A 19,275-nucleotide genomic window follows, 5' to 3' on the forward strand; every position below is an offset into this window, starting at 1 on the left:
CATAATTATTCAATGTGCTAATTATGGGGATGACATATTAATCATAGAGAAATAAAGGGGTACCACTGTGAAGGCAGGGGTTACCTCAGGATCAGTTTCTACATACAATTGTCTCAGAAGCAAACATTCAGGTTGCAAGTGTTGGCTCGAAGAGAGAAATGAAGTCAATCAAAAGGATGCAGAGAACCATGCCAGTCAGGTTGCTGTGTGGCCTCTGTGCAGGCTCCCACAACTGAAACCCAGCAAATAAAGAGGATCATCACACTGTAAGAGCAACTGAGCCCAGCGATGGTGAATCGGGGTAGAGAAGAAAGAAATTTGGAATTTGCTGTGGAGAACTCCTTTCACACATAATTAGTGCACACTGGAAGACAAGATTGCCATGTAACATACTCACTTCTGTACAAAATTAAAATAGAACAGACTGCTCTCCTCCTCATCCTGTACTATCTGGACATTGACATTATAATAAAGACCATAAATATTACCAGTCACAAATCCCAATGGATATACAAATAACAATAATATTGAACAAAGATTCAAATTTTCAAAAACTTTTTTGAGATGTGTGTAAAAAACCAAAACACTTCCCGCTACAAATCTTTGAGCTTCTTGGATAAAAACTGTTGTATCTACATTTGTACATATCCGTAATAAAATTAATATTGTTACCTGCTCTAGAACTGTTCTCCCCCAACAAAAAATGCAAATACTTTGCAAAATAATCATTTACCTTATAGAAGATCAAAAAAAGATCATCCAGTTTCCCATGCAAATCACCTGGAGTACAAATGAAAAATCATTATTCAGTAGGGAATAAGAGAATGCTAATTTTTATAGAATTTTAAAACAGAAATACTGCCGATCTACATCAAACATTCTCAGAGCATTGGGCTTTTCCCCTATGGTGTATTAATTCAATAACCTGTTTCCACCGTACTCTTCTGCCTTCTTTTTTATAGGGGACAGAATCTGGTATTATAAGTACCTGTTCACTCCTGCCATTAATGCAGTGTTTGGCTTACTCTGTGCCAAGCACTGCACTAAGGGTTTATGTGAATTCGTCAATCCTTACAACCACTTTATGAGGTGGGTATTATTTTCATCAATCTCATTTTACAAATGAGGCTCAGAGTAGCTGAATAACTTACGTAAGGTTACTCAGCTGCTAAATATCAGAGCTGAAATTCAAATCCAACTTTACCGCACTTCAACATTCAACACTTGGCAATTACTTTCTTCTGCCTACACAGTAATCTCTAGGAAAGCAGCAATAGTATCTATCTTAGCATTAAACCCCCAGTGCTTACTAGAATAACTGGTGCATAATGGGAACTCAATAAATACATTTAATAGCTAAATGCATAGTTTTTTAAAGACAGGTGTTAAAGAATTTGCTCCAGCAAATCTGGTAGCATTTGAAAATTTAAGACTATGAGTAGATAGTTGACATTCTTTTGATAAGACAATTGTAGAAAATAAAAATGAAAGCATGACTTTATAAAATTAAGCCAATTGAGGAGAACCAACTGAATGTATAAACTCATTAATTAAAAAATAAAAGTGAATATGTAAATTTCCAAAACTGTATTTAGATAAATCAATCTAGGTAAATACTTGTCCTTCATAGATTCTGACCACAAATTTTTATTCTTTGTATTTAAATTACCAAATAGAATTTAATTTGGGAATATTTTTCCTCAGTTTGTATAAAATCCAACAACCCCAAATAACCAAATATATGGACTAGAAGATTTCAATTGTAATGGAAATAATAAAATTTAAATCCTATTTATAAAATGATAATAATATTAAGAACATATTAATGTTATTGTATACTTAAATCTCATTGCTTTCATATAGTCTCACTACAAATCAAAGGAAATAAAAATGGAAGGACTTTTTACTTATCACTTAAATATATTTTTAAAATTATTTTATTCTCCTAATTTTCCTAGGGTGATTTGTCTTTCAAAGATTTGAGTAAATAAAAGTGTTGCAGCTGGCATGCTGAAAAGTGATTTTGTTTCAACATATTAAGAACTGAGGCTATGAAAATATTTTTAACTTCTAGTTGGACAGCAAAAGAAAAAACTTGATGCATCACAGATATTTCCACTGCAAACAAAAAAATGGAGTACATACTTGGTTATCATTCACAACAAATATAGACAAAAATACCTCCTATATTTCATGCATACTAAGAATTATATGCTTGTAAAAACTGCCTCTGCAGGGCCTCCCTGATGGCGCAAGGGGTTAAAACGCAACCTATGAAGCAATCTGCAGCCACTGCAACACGAGTTCAATCCCCCAGCCAGGGAGCTACCCACATGGCACAGCAGACCTCTCCTGTCTCGCCCACTGCTCCCCTCAGCAGTACATTTCAGTCTATTTGCCTGTTATATTCCCCGCTCTGTCTCTGGTGAATTCTCTCACCCCCCACACCTCTGGCCTGTACCCCAGTTCTTATATGCATTAATAAATAAATCTTTGAAAAAAAAAACTGCCTATGCAAATTAAAATAATGGTAAATTTACATCACAGTTTCTCTCCCTTTCCTAATGTTATCTTTAAGTTCAATAGAGCTGTTTAAAACAGAAAATAATCATTCCTATGCTAAGGGAACCTACCTACTGGACTTGGCTTTTCCTCTACCAAATGTGTAAGATGCGAAAAGTCTGGAAACAAATGCCCAAGAAGTAGGCATCTTTCAGTAAATAGAACTGGCCAATCAATCCATACCCTAGGCTCTGTCTCATGATGGAAAATGAAGCATCAGAGAGGTGCATGATGGGATTTGGGATAGCCGATCTCGGACTGGCTCTAACCTGGGATACCGAGGAGCTGATTTTTAATTCTGATCCTGCCACTAACTAGTTGAGTAAGCTGAAAGGGAAGGAAAGAGTTACTACATGGAAATGTTTGGAAGGCAATATATTTGGCTCTCTGGGCCTCAATTTCATTTGTAAGAGCAAGTAACAGACTTTATGGTCTCTGTAAGAACTTTTCAGTTCTTATACTGTATGAATCTAGGATTTCTAGGCCCTCTAATTAATTCATGTATTTTCCCAATTCCCTTTATCCAAAGATAAGTCTATAATGGCAAATGGAGGTATCCTGGAAACATGGGGAATAGGACCCTTTCTCTGTTTGACCTAGTATACGCAAATCTAGTCCTGGCTACACAGGCTTCATAGGCTGGCACAGGCCCCAAAATTCTTTATCTGTGTCCATGAAAAGTAAGAGTTGGGAATGCCTTGAATAAAAGGCCCCAGATGCTGTCATCCATCATCTGCTAGGCAGAGAAGTGGGGACCTGAGTAGGTTGGAATTGAACCATTAAAGACTCTTCAAAAGCCTGAGTCAGGGCCTATCATGGAGCATGTACTGCTACATCAAGTTCCTATCACCACTATCAGAAACTAGAAATGGAAATGGTTTAATTAAATTGTCAAATCCACTTCAACCTACTAGAATAAAAGAAACACTGGTTAAAAATTGATTTGAAAAACAACAATCACTGGTTTGTAACCTAAGGGCTTAATTAGAAGTTAAGGGAATTGCTGTTCCTTCCACACACTCCATTCTCAGACAGTTGCAAGCATGCTGAGCACCAACTGTGTTGAATTTCGATGTGTACTGTTTCTTGCAGCAATATCCTGCCTGGCTGGCCTATATGATAACAAAATCTCAAATCTTGTTATTTAGAAGAACAAGGAACAGATTTCTGGGACAATCCCACTCTTCTAAAAGCTGCAGAGACTAGTTGGAAAAATCTAAAACAGTAGCCAAGGGCAGAGGAGAGTTTAATCTCCACCCTGGGCTTTTCTCTTCCCAGCACAAATGGCATGCAGAGGCCCACCTAGAAAAAGCAACATGGAACAAGGATAATGAAAGCTCCACCGAGGGCAAAGAGTGCTTATTCCACCCATGGGTGGTTTTCCATATTAAAATGCTGCCTGCCTTTATAAAAAGCTATGAGTTCTTTAATTTCTCACATAATTAATTCCTGCCAGCTGGTATGCAAACAAAGACAAGATGGGGAACAGTATTATCATGATAGATAACTCTATATTAACACTTTTCCCTTAACACAGTCCAATTTACACAGCTTTCAAGTCAGGCAAATGATGTAGAACCAAGAGGCTCCTAAATATTAATTTGGCAACTCTGCTCTGAAACTTACCACAGATTGTTATCTCTTTGGAGGCAGAAGTTTTTGTATGAGTGAAATTCGGCATTTGCTTCAGGGCTTTCCTGGCTTCAAACAGCACCTCTAAGACATAATAAGCATGAAGTATCTATGAGAGATAAACAGAAGAAACAGAAACAACGAATTTGTAAGAAAGGTATAACTGCATAAAAAGCTATAAAGAAGAGCATATGAGCACATTTCAGGTAGCTGTATTTCAGGATGATCTCTAAATTCCTCTCAAATAGATCACTCAGTGTAGTATCTGACATGCAGTAAGCCCTCACTAGAGACTGATTTATTGAAAAAATAAATAAATGGCTCCTAGGACATCTATACGCTCATATTCTTAATTGACATCACCCATACGCTCATTTTGATCCTTAGAGTCCAAGAGAAGTAACAGGACAAAAGAAGATTTCCTCGCCCTAAGGGCCCTAAGGAAATGTGCAGACAGAACAATAAACATAAGAGAAGGGGGGAGAGAAAGACTGCTGTGGAGAGGCTGTTTGCATTTCTTTGGGGTGGTCACACAACTGGGATGGAAACTAGGTTGTGAGATCCGCCTAAGGCAGCCTGAGGAGCCCTAAGGAACTCCTGAGCGAGGTGTCCCAAGTGTGACTCAATATTCCATGCACAGGCATGAAACACACCAGTCAGATCTGCACCTGCTCTGACTATTCATCCCATCGTCTCCTGCAGCTACAGTGTCAATGACATCATTTTGGACAGATTTACTCTTTTTTCTCACTTGGCCTTTTTCTAATATTTTGTTTTATTGTTTAAATCTGGTGTGTGTTCTCCCTTTTTAAATTATAAAGTATCACAAGTATATAAGCCAAAAAGTGATACAGCAGACAAACATTTAACAGATGCCAACACTACTTTATGGGTCAGGACTATTTGTATCCATTGTCCAGTAATGGCAGCCAGTAGCCACATGGAGCTATTGACCACTTGAAATGGGACTAGTCAAAACTGAGATGTGTTGTAAGTGTAAAATACACACTAGATTTCAAAGACTCAATATTAAAAAAAGTAAAATGTCTCATTTATAACTTTTAATGTTTGCATATTAAAATGGTAATAATTCTATGTTGAATATGAAAAATATATTATCAAATCCACTTCACCTATTTTTTTTTAAAGATTTATTTATTTATTTATTTATTTATACAAGCACTGGATACAGTCAGAAGTGCGGGAGGGTAAGAGCCAGAGAGGGGAACAGAACAGGCAGACTGACAAAATACACAACTGAGGGGAGCAGCGGGCGCCGCAGAAGAGGTCAGCATGCCATGTGGGACCCTCGCCTGTGGCCGGGGATCAAACCGGGGCTGCAGAGGCTGAGGGCAGCTTCGCAGCCCAGCGCTCAACTGCTGCGCCACCAGGGGAGGCCCCACTTCACCTATTTCTTTTTTACTTTTTTAATGTAACTACTAGAAAATTTTACATCATGTAGGTGGCTCACATATTCTACTAGAAAATTTTACAACATGTAAGTGGCTCACATATTTCTATTGAACAGCACTGGTTTAGATTATTGAAGGCTGAGAATGGGATCATATCTAATTTAATACTGTTCAGATATTGTTTTGGGTATGGGATTATGGACAGATGAATCCCTTTGGGCCACTCCTGCCTTGAGGTATCCTGAAATTTCCATTTTCATAGCTATTAAAATAATAAAATTATTTTCTAAACCAGACCCCCCCAAAAAACATGATTTAACTTTCAAGAACATTCATGATTAAATATTTTTTTAAAAGACAAGAAACAATATTTGAAGCAATGTGAGAACTAAGAGGAAAGGGAAGGGCCCCTAGATGTTCATTCGTAGAGAGAGGTCCATATTTCCTGTTTATCCACAACCTTACTGACTGCTAAGTATTTTTGCCACAAAAGCATTCTAAATCCAATAAACCCACAGCTCAAATCCACAAGTGGAATCTTGAGTATGAATTTTCCTTTAGCTGCATTTTAAAGGAACAGGAAAAACAATTATATAATGACTTCTTTTTAACTTGTACATTTAATCTTTTTGCCACTGTAGCTTTTCTGGTCCATTTTTTGTACTAATTAGAGTAATTGCTAACTAAAAAGGCAGTTTTTCTTTTAAAGTAAAATTAACAAATGTTCACTGAGAATATATAATACCAACAGCAAATTCCTATTATTAAAATAGTTTTTCCGTAAATAGTTTTTCTGAAGAGGTATGTATGATCCTACACCTCTGAATCATATATAGCATTATAAGCCAATGTTACACCGGTTAAAAAAATAGTCCTACAAAAAAAGAACATGGAAAGTTTCTGATAAAATAATAAAACAGTATTTCTGGATCCTTTTTCAATTGACTGAAATCACTTCAGTAATATTACTACTTGTTTATAATTCTTTCAATAGCATTATATATGTTTACAATTGTAGTATAAAATATTCGAGTTAATTCAGATACTGGTTTCTCTGTTTACAAATATATCCAGACTAAATGGCATTGTGGGAGGAAAACACTAGTTTAAAGGATATTTCTTTCTCAAACAGTAACTAGTTTTTTGTTTGTTTGTTTAAGATGTTTATTTATTTATTTATACAAGCATTGGGTACAGTCAGAAGCGTGGGAAGGTGAGAGAATTCAGCAGAGCCAGAGCTGGGAGCAGAACAGGCAGACTGACGAAGTACACTGCTGAGGGGAGTAGCGGGCGCGGCAGGAGAGGTCTGCGTGCCATGTGGGACCCTTGCCGATGGCTGGGGAATGAACTGGCGCTGCAGAGGCTGCAGGCAGCTTTGCAGCCGAGCACTCAACCGCTGCGTCACTGGGGAGGCCCACAGTAACTACTTTTTAAATAGAAAAATAATTTATTGTATAGTTCAAATAAAAATTTAAATAATAACAAGGGGATACACCAATGAAAAGTAATTTTTGTTCTTGTGCAGATCAGTCTCCCAACACCTATTCCCAGAAACAGTCACTGTTAAGAGTGCCTTGAGTGGCTTTCAAGGAAATATTCGATGCATTTATAAACATATACAAATATAACCACATATGAATATGCAAGCACATGTATAAATATATAATCCATTAAATAATTTTAATATTCAAAATATACATAAATTTTCATTTTTCATAACAAATGGGAATACATACTACAGTATATTGGATCTTTTCTTTTTCCCTTAACAACACAATTTTTTCATTTTTATAAAGTCAAAATTCTCAGTGTTTTCTATTAAAGCTCCTTGGATTTATGTGTATCTTTTATTTCCTTGAACATATCAAATTTACTTATTTTCAACCCTGAGTCTGATAATGCCATTATTTAAATACCCTATAGGTGTGTTTCCATTTTTTGTTGTTTGCCTCAGTTTTCCTTTGATGAGTTTTATACCTTGTGTAACTGGTAAATAACTGTAAGAAGTTCTGGATATTGTACACAGAAACTTGGAGAAATCATGTGAGACACATTTTCTTTCAGAGAGGATTTTAAAAAAATTTTTTTTGGCAGTTGGCTAAGAACACTAACTAGGGTGATCTCAATTTAATTTCAGAGAATAAATAATTCAACCCCACAGAGTCAAGCTACCTCTAGTGGACTCTTACCCCTAGGCTATGCCCTTAGGGTCCTGTCTTGAGAATAAAGGTTTTGGAGTAGTGTCAGAGAAAACAGTGGAGTAGGTATCTCTAAGGTCCCATCACTTCACAGAAATATTAAAAAGTCAAGCAAAAAACAACAACAACTCACATCAACTTTGTCAGAACTCTGGCAAATAGTCAAAGTTTAAAACAAGCAAACACTAAATCAAGAAAAAGGCAACTAAAATAGCTCAGTGCAGGCAGGAAGTTAAGGCTAAGACAGATTTTTTAAACAGTTTGGCTGAGCAGTAAAGGAGTGCACCAATATACACCCAATCTGCAAAGACTGGGTTTTTCTTTTCTTTCTTTCTCTCTTTTTTATAGTTCCTGGTGTTCAAGAAAATCTCTGTCAAAAGAGTAGGTGAATACACACTAAAGGAACAGACACCTCAGAAACCTTATACACAACTAGATTTAACAGACACCTGTAGAACACACCAGCCAATAATAGCAGACTTACATTTTTGAAGTGCACATAGGATATCTTCTAGGATAGACCATATGTGAGGTCACAAAACAAGCCTAATAAATTTTTTTTTTTTTTTTTTTTTTTTTTTTTTTTTAGAGGCATGTTTTTCTTTATTTGTTTGCTTGTTTGTTTTGTTTATACATGCACTGGGTACAGTCAGAAGCGCGGGAGGGTGAGAGAATTCACCAGAGCCAGAGCGAGGGGCAGAGCAGGCAGAAGGACCGAAGTACCCTGCTGAGGGGAGCAGCGGGCGGCAGGAGAGGTCTGCGCGCCATGTGGGACCCTCCTCCGGTGGCCGGGGAGCAGCCGGGGATTGAACCGGCACCGCAGAGGCCGCGGGCAGCTTCGCAACCCAGCGCTCTACCGCTGCGCCACCGGGGAGGCCCCCAAGCCTAATAAATTTTTAAATATTAGAATCGAGCGGCTCTCCTGCCCATCTGTGTCTATGCAGTTGTCTCTTTCTTAAACCTACCACTTCCAAACACAGCCTCCCTGCCCACTTGTGACTATGCAGGTGCCTCATTCTCCTTTTCTTAACAAACCTATTCCTTTTGGGGGCAACTCTTTCCATGCCCCGTTATGAATATGCAAGCATCCTTTTCTTCCCTTTCCCTTTTTATATAATAAACCTGCCCCTTTTGATATCATAAAAATTGGAATAATACAAATTATTTTCCACAATGGAATGAGACTAGAAAAAAATAACAGAAGGGAGATATGAAAATTTACAAATATATTAAAACAACATAGTCTTTTTTAAAATTTTTTTATTTTAACATTTATCTTTTTTTATATTTTTTAGACCATATTTGCTTCCTCCCACCCCCTCAGATTGAGTCCCCATAGAGTTTCCTTCCCCAAGGCACCCCATGCACCATCACCACAGTCCCCTGTGCTCCTCCCTCCTCCTCTCACCCTTCTCCCTCCTCCCCCTGCAGGATGTCTCTGGTTTATAATTGTTTTTGTTGTTTTGTGTTTTGTACTGTTATTATTTTTTTACACTGATGTCTTATTTGTTCCCCTATATTCCTGCTATAAGTGAAACCATCCGATATTTTTCTTTTTCCTTCTGGCTTATTTCACTGAGCCTAATTCCTTCTAGCTCCATCTATGTTGCTGTGAATGGCATGAGTTTATCTTTTTTGATTGCTGAGTAATATTCCATTGTGTATATATACCACATCTTCTTGGTCTAGTCATCTATTTTTGGGTATTTGGGTTGTTTCCAGGCTTTACCTATTGTAAATAGTGCTGCCATAAACATAGGGGTACAGTTGCTCTTTTGAATCACTGTTTTTGTGTCCTTTGGGTAGATCCCTAGGAGTGGAATTGCCGGATCGGATCGTATGGTCGCTCCATTTTTAGTAGACTGAGGAATCTCCAGACAGCTTTCCACAGTGGTTGGACCAGTTTGCTCACTCACCCACAAGCAATGTAGGAGAGTTCCTTTTTCACCGCATCCTCACCAACATTTGTTGCTGCTTGTTTTTTTGATATGTGCCATTCTTACTGGTGTTTGGTGCTGTCTCAGTATGGTTTTGATTTGCATTTCCCTGATGAGAAGGGATGTTGAACATTTTTTCATATGCTTGTTGGTCATTTGCATTTCCCCTTTGGAGAAATGTCTTTTGAGTTCTTCTGCCCATTTTTTGACTGGATTGTTTATTTTGTTTTGTTGAGCCCTGTGAGTTCTTTGTATATCTTTGTGATTGTCCCCTTATCAGTTGGATGGAGTGCAAAGATTTTTTTTCCCAATCAGTGGGGTGTCTCTCTGTTTTGGTTAATGTCCCTTTTGCTATGCAGAAGCTTTTCAGTTTGATGTAATCCCAGGTGTTTATCTTTGCCTTCACTATCACTGCTTTGGGTGATGAGTCTTTAAAGATGTTTTTTGAGATGTATGTCTTGTAGTGTTTTACCTATATTTTCTTCTATATATTTTATGGTTTCAGGTCTTACATCCAGTTTTTTTAATCCATTTTGAGTTGAATTTTGTGCACAGTGAGAGGTAGTGGTTTAGTTTCATTTTTTTTGCATGTGGAGGTCCAGTTTTCCCAGCACCATTTATTGAACAAACTGTGTTCCATTGTGTATTCTTTGCCCCTTTGTCAAAGATTAGTTATTCATATAAGTGTAGCTTTATTTCTGGGCTCTATTTGGTTCCATTGGTCTGTGTGTCTGTTTTGGTTCCAATACCAAATTGTTTTTGTTTTGTTTTTTTTAAGATTTATTTATTTATACAAGCACTGGGTACAGTCAGAAGCGCAGGAGGGCAAGAGAATTCACCAGAGCCAGAAAGAGGAGCAGAACTGGCAGACTGATGAAGTACACCGCTGAGGGGAGCAGTGGGCGGCAGGAGAGGTCTGCACCACATGTGGGACCCTCGCCCAGTGGCTGGGGATCGAACCAGCACTGCAGAGGCTGCAGGCAGCTTCGCAACCCAGCGCTCAACCACTGTGCCACTGAGGAGGCCCCAAATTGTTTTTATTATTATGGCTTTGTAGTACAGCCTGAAGTTTGGAAGTGTGATACCTCCTTTTCTCCTTTGTTTCATCAGTGGGCTTTGGCTATTTGTGGTTTTGTGTGTGTGTGTGTGATTCATTATGAATTTCATCAGCATTTGTTCTATTTCTTTGAAGAATGTCATTGGGATTTTTATTGGAATAGCATTGAATCTGTATATTGCTTTTGGGAGGATGGCCATTTAAATAATGCTGATTCTTCCAATCCATGAGCAGGGGATGTCTTTCCGTTTCTTTGTGTCTTCTTCAATTTCTTTTAAGTGTTTTATAATTTTCTTTGTATAGGTCTTTCACCTCTTTTGTTAGGTTTATTCCCAAGTATTTTATTTTTTTGGTTTCAATTATAAAAGGGATGGGTTTTTGATTTCTTCTTCTTCCGATTGACTGTTTGTGTATAGGAAGGCTACTGATTTTTGCGTGTTGATTTTGTATACTGCTACTTTACTGAACTGGCTGATTATTTTGAGTAGTTTTTCTATGGAGTTTTTAGGGTTCTCTATGTATATTATCATATCATCTGCAAATAGTGATAGTTTTACTTCTTCTTTCCCTATCTGGATTCCTTGTATGACTTTCTCTTGTCTTATTGCCCTGGCTAGGACTTCCAGTATTATGTTGAAGAGCAGTGGTGAGAGAGGACATCCTTGTCTTGTTCTTGATCTCAAAGGAAAGGCCTTCAGCTTTTCGCCATTGAGAATAATGTTGGCAATGGAGGTCCAGTGGTTTGTCGTATATGGCTTTTATCATGTTAAGGTATGTTCCTTCTATCCCGAGAATTTCAAGGGCCTTCATTATAAATGGATGTTGGACTTTGTCGAATGCTTTCTCAGCATCTATTGATATGATCATATGGTTTTTTACTTTTCTTTTTGTTGATGTGTTGGATTACACTTATTGATTTCTCTATATCGAACCATCCTTGTGCCCCTGGGATGAATCCCACTTGATAGTGATGTACTATCCCTTTGATGCATTGTTCGATTCTGTTGGCAAGGATTTTGTTGAGGATTTTTACACCAGTGTTCATTAGGGAGACTGGCCTGTAATTTTCTTTTTTTGTGCTGTCTTTGTTGGGTTTTGGTATTAGTGTGATATTGGCTTCGTAGAACATATTTGGTAGTATTCCTTCTTTTTCAATTTTTTGAAAGAGTTTGTGTAGGATAGGCACTAATTCACTGCTGAGCGTTTGGTAGAATTCATTTGTGAAGCCATCTGGGCCTGGGCTTTTGTTTTGGGGGAGTGCTTTGATTACTGCCTCAATTTCGCTGCTTATAATTGGTCTGCTTAGTTGTTCTATTTCTTCTTTGTCCAGCTTTGGATGATTATATCATTCTAGGAATTTGTCCATCTCTTCTAGGTTGTTGAATTTGTTTGCATATAAGTGTTCATAGTAATCTCTGATTATTCTTTTGATTTCTACTGAGTCTGTTGTGATTTCTCCTCTTTCATTTGTAATCCTATTTATATGTGTTTCCTCCCATTTTTTCTTTGTGAGCCTGGCTAGGGGTTTGTCTATTTTGTTTATTTTTTCGAAGAACCAACTTTTGGTTTCATTGATCTTTTGGATTGGATTGTTTTTTTAATTTCCAATTCGTTTATTTCGGCTTTGATTTTTATTATTTCCTTTCTTCTACTGGCTTTAGGGTTTTTTTGTTGTTCTTTTTCTAGCTCTTTGAGATGTGAGATTAGGTTGTTTCTTTGAGTTCTTTCTTTAAAACAACATAGTCTTAAACAATCAATGGGTCAAAGAAGAAATCAAAAGGGAAATTAAAAGATACTTCAAGATGAAAGGAAATAAAAATGTAACAAACCAAAATTTATGGCATGCAGCAAAAGTAATGCTCAGAGAGACCATTATAGTTGTAAATGTCTACAAAAGAAGAAAACTCTCAAATGAAAAAAGACTTATTTAACATTAAGAAATTAGAAAAAGAAGAGCAAACTAAACCAAAAGTTGTCAGAAGAAAGGAAATAAAGACCAAGAGTAGAGACAAATGAAACAAAGAATAAAAACACAAAAGGGAGAGTCAACAAAACAAAACCAAAAGTTGATTCTTAGACTAGACCAACAAAATTAATAAACCTTTACCTAGACTAATGTGAGAGACAGAAAATGCAAATAACTACAACTAGCTATAAAAGTAGGACCTTCCTACTGACCTAAAAGAAATAAAAAGAATTATAAGAGAATATTATGAACAACCATATACCAACAAATTAGAAACTTAGATAAAATGGATAAATTCCTAGAAATATACTAATTGCCAAACTGATACAAGAAGAAATACAAAATCTGAACAGATCTAGAACATGTATAGACTGAATCAGTATTCAAAAAGTACCTAACAAAGAAAAGACCAGACAGCTTTACTTATGACCCCTACTAAGAAGAATCAACATCAATCCTTCTCAAACTCTTCCAAAGAATAGAAAAGGAGGAGACAAATCCTAACTCATTCTATGAGATTGGTTACCCTGAAACCAAAACCAGATTAAAAATACCAGAAAAAAACTACAAATCAATATTCCTTAAAAATAAAATGCAAAATCTTCAACGAAATGTCAGCAAACCTTATTTAATAGAACAGCAATATAAACCTTTAGGTTTATGTACCATAATCAAGTGAGATTTATTCCAAGAATACAAGGTGGTGCAACATAAGAAGATTAATCAATGTAACATACTGCATCAATAGAATGAAGAAAAAAAAGACCATCCCAGTTGATGAAGAAAAGGTTTTGATAAAATACAAAACCCACTCATGATAGAACCTCTCATATAATAAGGAATAAAAGGAAACTTCCTCAAGAAGATAAGGGCATTTATGAAAAAACCCACAACTAACATCAAACTCAATGGTGAAAGACTAAAGGCTTTCCCTCTAAGATCAGGTACAAGTCAAGCATGCCTATTCTTGCCATACTATAACATTGTACTGGAAGTTACAGCCAGAGTAATTTAGGCAAATAAATAAGTAAATGTCATCTAAATCACAAAGGAAAAAGCCAAACTTTCTTTACTCATAGATGATGTGATCCTGTATACAGACTATTCCAAAGAATACATACACACACACACACACACACACCCCTCTACTAGAGTTAACTGCTAATTAGTAGTGGTAGCTAATTAGCTACTACTAATTCAGCTAAGTAAAAGACTGCTTCTATAATCAGTTATGCTTCTCTATACTAGCTGTGAACAATCTGCTTCTGTATACTGAAAATGAACAATCTGAAAGGGAATAAAGAAAGCAATTATTTTTATAATAACTCAACGAATGAAATATGCAGGAATAAACTTAAGGTGGTAAAAGACTACAAAACATTGCTGAAAGATATTAAAAGAAGACCTTCATAAATGGAAAGACATTGTGTATTTAAAGATTGGAAGACTTAATATTGTCAAGATGGGAATACTATCCAAAATGATTCACTGCAATCCCCACAAAAAAAATCCCAACAGGCTGTCAGCAGAAATGGAAAGGTTAATTCTCAAATTCATTGCAAGGAACCCTAAAAACCACATTTAAAAAAGAGGAACAAAACTGAAGGAATCACTCTTCCCAATTTCAAAACTTGCTACAAATCTACAGTAATCAAGACAATGTGTCACTGGCATAAGGATAGGCACATAAACCAATGAAATAGAATTGGGAGTATAGAAGTAAATTCATACATCTATGGCTTATTCCTTTCTGACAAATCTACAAAGACTGTTCAGTGGGGGAAAGAACGCTCTTCAATAAAAGATGCTAAGAGAAGTGTGTATTTACATGCAAAGAAGGAAGCTGGACCCTACTTTATATCATTAGAGAAATTAACTGAAAATGGCTCAGAGACCTAAATGTAAGAGCTATAACTATAAAATTCTTAAAGGAAAACACAGAGGTAAACCTTTATGAACTTGGATTTGGCAATGAATTCTTAGATATGACACCAAAAGCACAAGTAACCAAGGGGGGGGAAACAGATAAATTTGACTTTATCGAAATCAGAATCTTTTGTAAATCAAAGAACACTATCAAAGAAAGTGAAAAGACAACCTACAGAATGGGAAAAAAAATTTTCAAATAATGTAACAGATACGAGACTTATATCCAGAATATAAAAAGAACTCTTTTTAACGATTCACAGGCAAAGAATCTGAATAGACATTTCTCCAAAGAGGGTATATAAGTGACCAGTAACTTGAAAAGATGCTTAACATCATTAGTCATTGTAGAAATGCAACTCAAAACCTCAATCAGATACTACTCCACACACAACCAGAATAACTCTAATAAAAATAAATTTTAAAAAAGGAAATAACAAGTATTGGCCAAAAAAAAAAATGTGGAGAAATTGGAACCCTCATGCATTGCTGATGGGAAAATGTAAAATGGTACAACCAGTGCTTAGCAGCCCCTCAAGAAGTTAAACAGAGAGTTACTGAACAGCCCAGCAATTCCACTCTGATATTTATACTTAAGAAACTTGAAAATACGTTCATACAAGTTGCACATGAGTGTTCATAATAGCATTGTTAACAGTCAAAAGGTAGAAAAAACTCCAAATGTCCATCCACTAATGAATGAATAAACAAAATGTGGTAGCTACCCATACAACAGAAGTCATAAAAGTAACAAAACATTCTATGACATGAATGAACCTTAAAAACATTATGCTAAGCAAAAGCCAGACATACAAAGCCACATATTATATACTCCATTTATATGAACTATCCAAAATCAACAAATCCTTCAAGACCTTAAGTAGCACAGAGGTTGCAGGGCATGGCGTGGGGGGCAGGGTAGTAGAGAATGGCAGTGGGTACGGCTCTCCTTGGGGGTAATAAAATATTCTGGAATTAAATATTGGTGATGGTTACACAATCTTGTGAATGTACTAAAAACCACTGATCCATATCATTTAAAATAATAAATTTCTGGTATCTGAATTACAGCTCAGAAAAGAAAAAGAAAATGCTTTAAGTCTATAGATAGGAGTTTTTTGTGCACCTGAGGAGATTTCCATAGAGTGGGTTAAGCAAAACAGAAGGTAGCTCCCACTTAATGTGAAACTTTATCACAAGGGAATGCAATTCTGCTATAGTATTATTATTCATTCATTCAACAGATAGTCATTGAGCGCATATTATATATAAGAATCAGAACAGCATCTGCATCCACTTGCCTGTTGTTGTTTGAAGGCCTCAAGAAGCAAATCAATATCAGTGTCGGTGAGAGGGAATTGTAGCCGAGGACCAGTATAGGAATCCGGGACTTCTATCAACCCCACAAAGTCATGTCTATCCTTGATGTCTTGGACGGTTCTACCATATAATCGAGTCACGAATTCTGGAAAATGAAAGACAGAAAGGGGGGAAGGGAGAGTCAACATCTCCATACTTAAATGAAATAAATACCTTCTTGAAATCTAACTGAGCTAAATGTTATGAATACCAAGAAATTCCACATATAACTATGAGGAATGATCTGTTCTGAGAGTAGTAGGTACATTCACATGAATCACCATCATCCCTTTCTTGATGGACATCTTAGCGAAGCAGTGAGTTCATAATCAGTGGCGAGGGGAGAGAGAAGCACAGAAAAAACTAGTCAATCAAGGCATTGTGATGGTCTAAAGCTCTAACTCTGTATCTCAGATTTTTACAAATAAGGCTGAAAAATAGAACAATGCATTACATTTGGTTCAAACATCTGCTACTATTCAGGATCTACAGAAAATTAAACTGCAACATTCAATTTTTCCCCTGTTAAACACGACAAATTTTACTTAGTTGTAAATGATTTTTCTCTTCACATAGAAACAAGTTTTCTGACATGATTTTCTTTTTCTTCTTAGTAACAAAGCATATAAAGTTAGATGACTAACCACAGGCAAAATTACACAAAAGGCCTCTCTCTCAGACGTTTCTATGTAACAGATTGCCTGTAGTGCCCCATTCAGTGGATTCTGAGACCCAGTGTCTCCTTCTTGCTAGATTGCCCATGAAAAATCCCAAGGAGAGAAATCTGGCCAATTCAGGTGGAGAAAGATGAAAGGTGATCTAGTAGATTTGTTTCTAAAGTGACCCCAATACTCTATATCAAACTCATAGGTCATTCTCCTTTTTAATGTGATTTTGCAGCTATTCTCATCAGGAGCCTATTTTCCCCACCATGAAGGTTGGGTTGGGTTCATGACTAGTGCTGACCTAAAATGTGGAATAAATGTCATGTACCAGTTCCAAGCCAGGACATCAGGAGGCCTTGCATGCTTCCAAGCTCTCTCTTTTGAAACCATGGCATTCTCATGAAGTCGAGCCACACTAGCCTGCTGAAAGATCCGACACCATGTGATGCATAGCTGAGTCACTGAGGCCACCCTAAAACAGGCACCAGCCAGCAAACCTCTAGTCACATGAGTGAACTCCAGCCAAGGTTCAAAAATTGCTTAACGAGACTGCAAAGATCAGCAGAAGTGCTCAGCTAATCTGTAGACTTGTGAGCAAAAAGGAATGCTTATTACATATCACTGAGTCATTGTGGTTGCTTAATAGACCGTATTATTGCAGTAACAGATAAGTGATACAGAGAATAATGACATACCCTTCTCAACTTGTTAACACTGAATTGCTCCTAGGGCAATTAATACGAGTTCTCTGCAAGTAGTTTCTACCTTTTTGAAGATTTTGAGTGGACATGTTTGGATAGTATAATGTTAACAAGTGAAGACACAGAATACATATCATTTTTCATGATGCACTCAGGCTGAGAGATTACAGTTAAGAACTAAACTTGAAAAAAAGTTCTGAAGTAAATCATAATATTTGGTTATTTAAAAATACTTTCTAAAGTATTGTGTAACCCCAATATTTTTTGGTGGTGGTTAATCATGTTTTATAAGAAGTTGAATTTAGGAGTAATAATGTCTGTCTTCAATGTGGTCCACCAGAGGCTATTTTTCTCCTTTGGATTTGAATTGAGATTTGAGAATAAGTTGACTATTTCACTTTATGTTTGAAAACTGGGGAAACTATGGTGACCATACCTGAAGGGAGATATCCTGTATTACGAAAAACTAAACAAGAATGTTTTTAAAAAATAACAATAGGGTCTCCCTGGTGGCACAAGGGGTTAAGCACCGCACTATGAAGCAGTTCGCAGCCTCTGCAGCATGAGTTCAATCCCCGGCCAGCCAGGGAGCAACTCACATGGCGAAGCAGACCTCTCTTGTCTCGTCCGCTGCTCCCCTCAGCAGTGTATTTCAGTTGGTCTGCCTGTTCTGTTCCCCACTCTGTCTCTGGTGGGTCCTCTCACACCCCATATCTCTGTCCTATACCCCAGCTCTTGTATGCATAAATAAATCTTTAAATAATAATAATAATAATAATAATAATAATAATATAATAAAAGAAAACTAGGAATGTAAAGCCTCTTGGTAAATTTTACCTCATATCCATTATGTAGGCAATAAAGTCTAATTACTAACTGTAGTAATGATGATACTGCTTCTCATTTCTATTGGGTAACATTCTTAGAGACAGATCTTGCTCCAAATGAAAACTTTCCTCTTCCTAACTCTACAGACTAAATTATCAGGTTCTTTTTTTTTTTTTAAAGATTTGTTTGTTTGTTTGTTTGTTTATGCAAGCACTGGGTACAGTCAGAAGCGCGGGGGCAGGGGGAGGGGGGTGAGAGAATTCACCAGAGCCAGAGCGGGGAGCAGAGCAGGCAGAAGGACCAAAGTACACTGCCGAGGGGAGCAGCGGGCGGCAGGAGAGGTCTGCGCGCCCTGTGGGACCCTCCTCAGGTGGCCGGGGAGCAGCCGGGGATCGAACCGGCGCCTCAGAGGCCGCGGGCAGCTTCACAACCCAGCGCTCAACCACTGCGCCACCAGGGAGGCCCTAAATTATCAGGTTCTTCTTGGGAAAGCAACAACAAAAGCCAGTTGCAGTTTCACTATATCATCTCATAATTGACTTACTGAGTATTCCCAACTCTATGAGGTATAAAAAAGAAATGACTTTATTTTCCCAATCTTTACCTTCACCCATGCTCTGTCAATTCTCCCTTTCTCATCAGTCAACAGACAAATCAAGTCAATTCCAGTTCTAGTTATTAAAACTCAATCTCAGCCCAGGCCCACTGGGCTATGGTGGAGTATTACTGGGGCATTGGTGATGGGCATGGTATGGTAACATACATATAAAGAGGTATGATCCTATACCTCTAAACCATAGAAAGTGTTGCAAACCAATGTTATTTCAATTAAAAAATTATACAACTTTTGAAAAAGTAAAAATATAAAATAAGAAACTTTTGTTTTTTAAGAAGTCATGTTTAAGAACAAAATTAAAATAATGTTTTTTTCTTTTAAAAAACAGCTCAGTCTGATCCTTCTTCCATGTAATTGATGACCTTCATTCCTTCCAAGTTCAGTAATAAATATGTGAAAAAGTACCATTTCCCTAA

At 37.0% G+C, this 19,275-nt stretch overlaps 1 protein-coding gene across 6 annotated transcripts in view; it reads right to left on the reverse strand.

Annotated features, from left to right (window-relative positions):
• The window catches only part of PPEF1 (protein phosphatase with EF-hand domain 1), a 124,166-nt gene that overhangs the window by 55,474 nt on the left and 49,417 nt on the right, over nucleotides 1-19,275 (reverse strand). For all 6 annotated transcript variants that reach the window (XR_008552039.1, XM_037512642.2, XM_054695821.1 and 3 more), the window contains 3 exons: nucleotides 15,992-16,155; nucleotides 4,189-4,303; nucleotides 734-780 (listed from right to left, as the gene is read on the reverse strand). Coding sequence is in view for 5 of the 6 variants with exons in the window: in XM_037512642.2 (XP_037368539.1) it covers nucleotides 734-780; nucleotides 4,189-4,303; nucleotides 15,992-16,155 (326 nt within the window). In the remaining variant the exon portion in view is untranslated. The remainder of the gene's footprint in view (nucleotides 1-733; nucleotides 781-4,188; nucleotides 4,304-15,991; nucleotides 16,156-19,275) is intronic.

The sequence above is a fragment of the Talpa occidentalis genome, unplaced genomic scaffold (assembly GCF_014898055.3).
Source record: "Talpa occidentalis isolate TD23 unplaced genomic scaffold, MPIMG_talOcc4v2.1 talOcc4.15, whole genome shotgun sequence".
Classification (NCBI taxonomy): domain Eukaryota; kingdom Metazoa; phylum Chordata; class Mammalia; order Eulipotyphla; family Talpidae; genus Talpa; species Talpa occidentalis.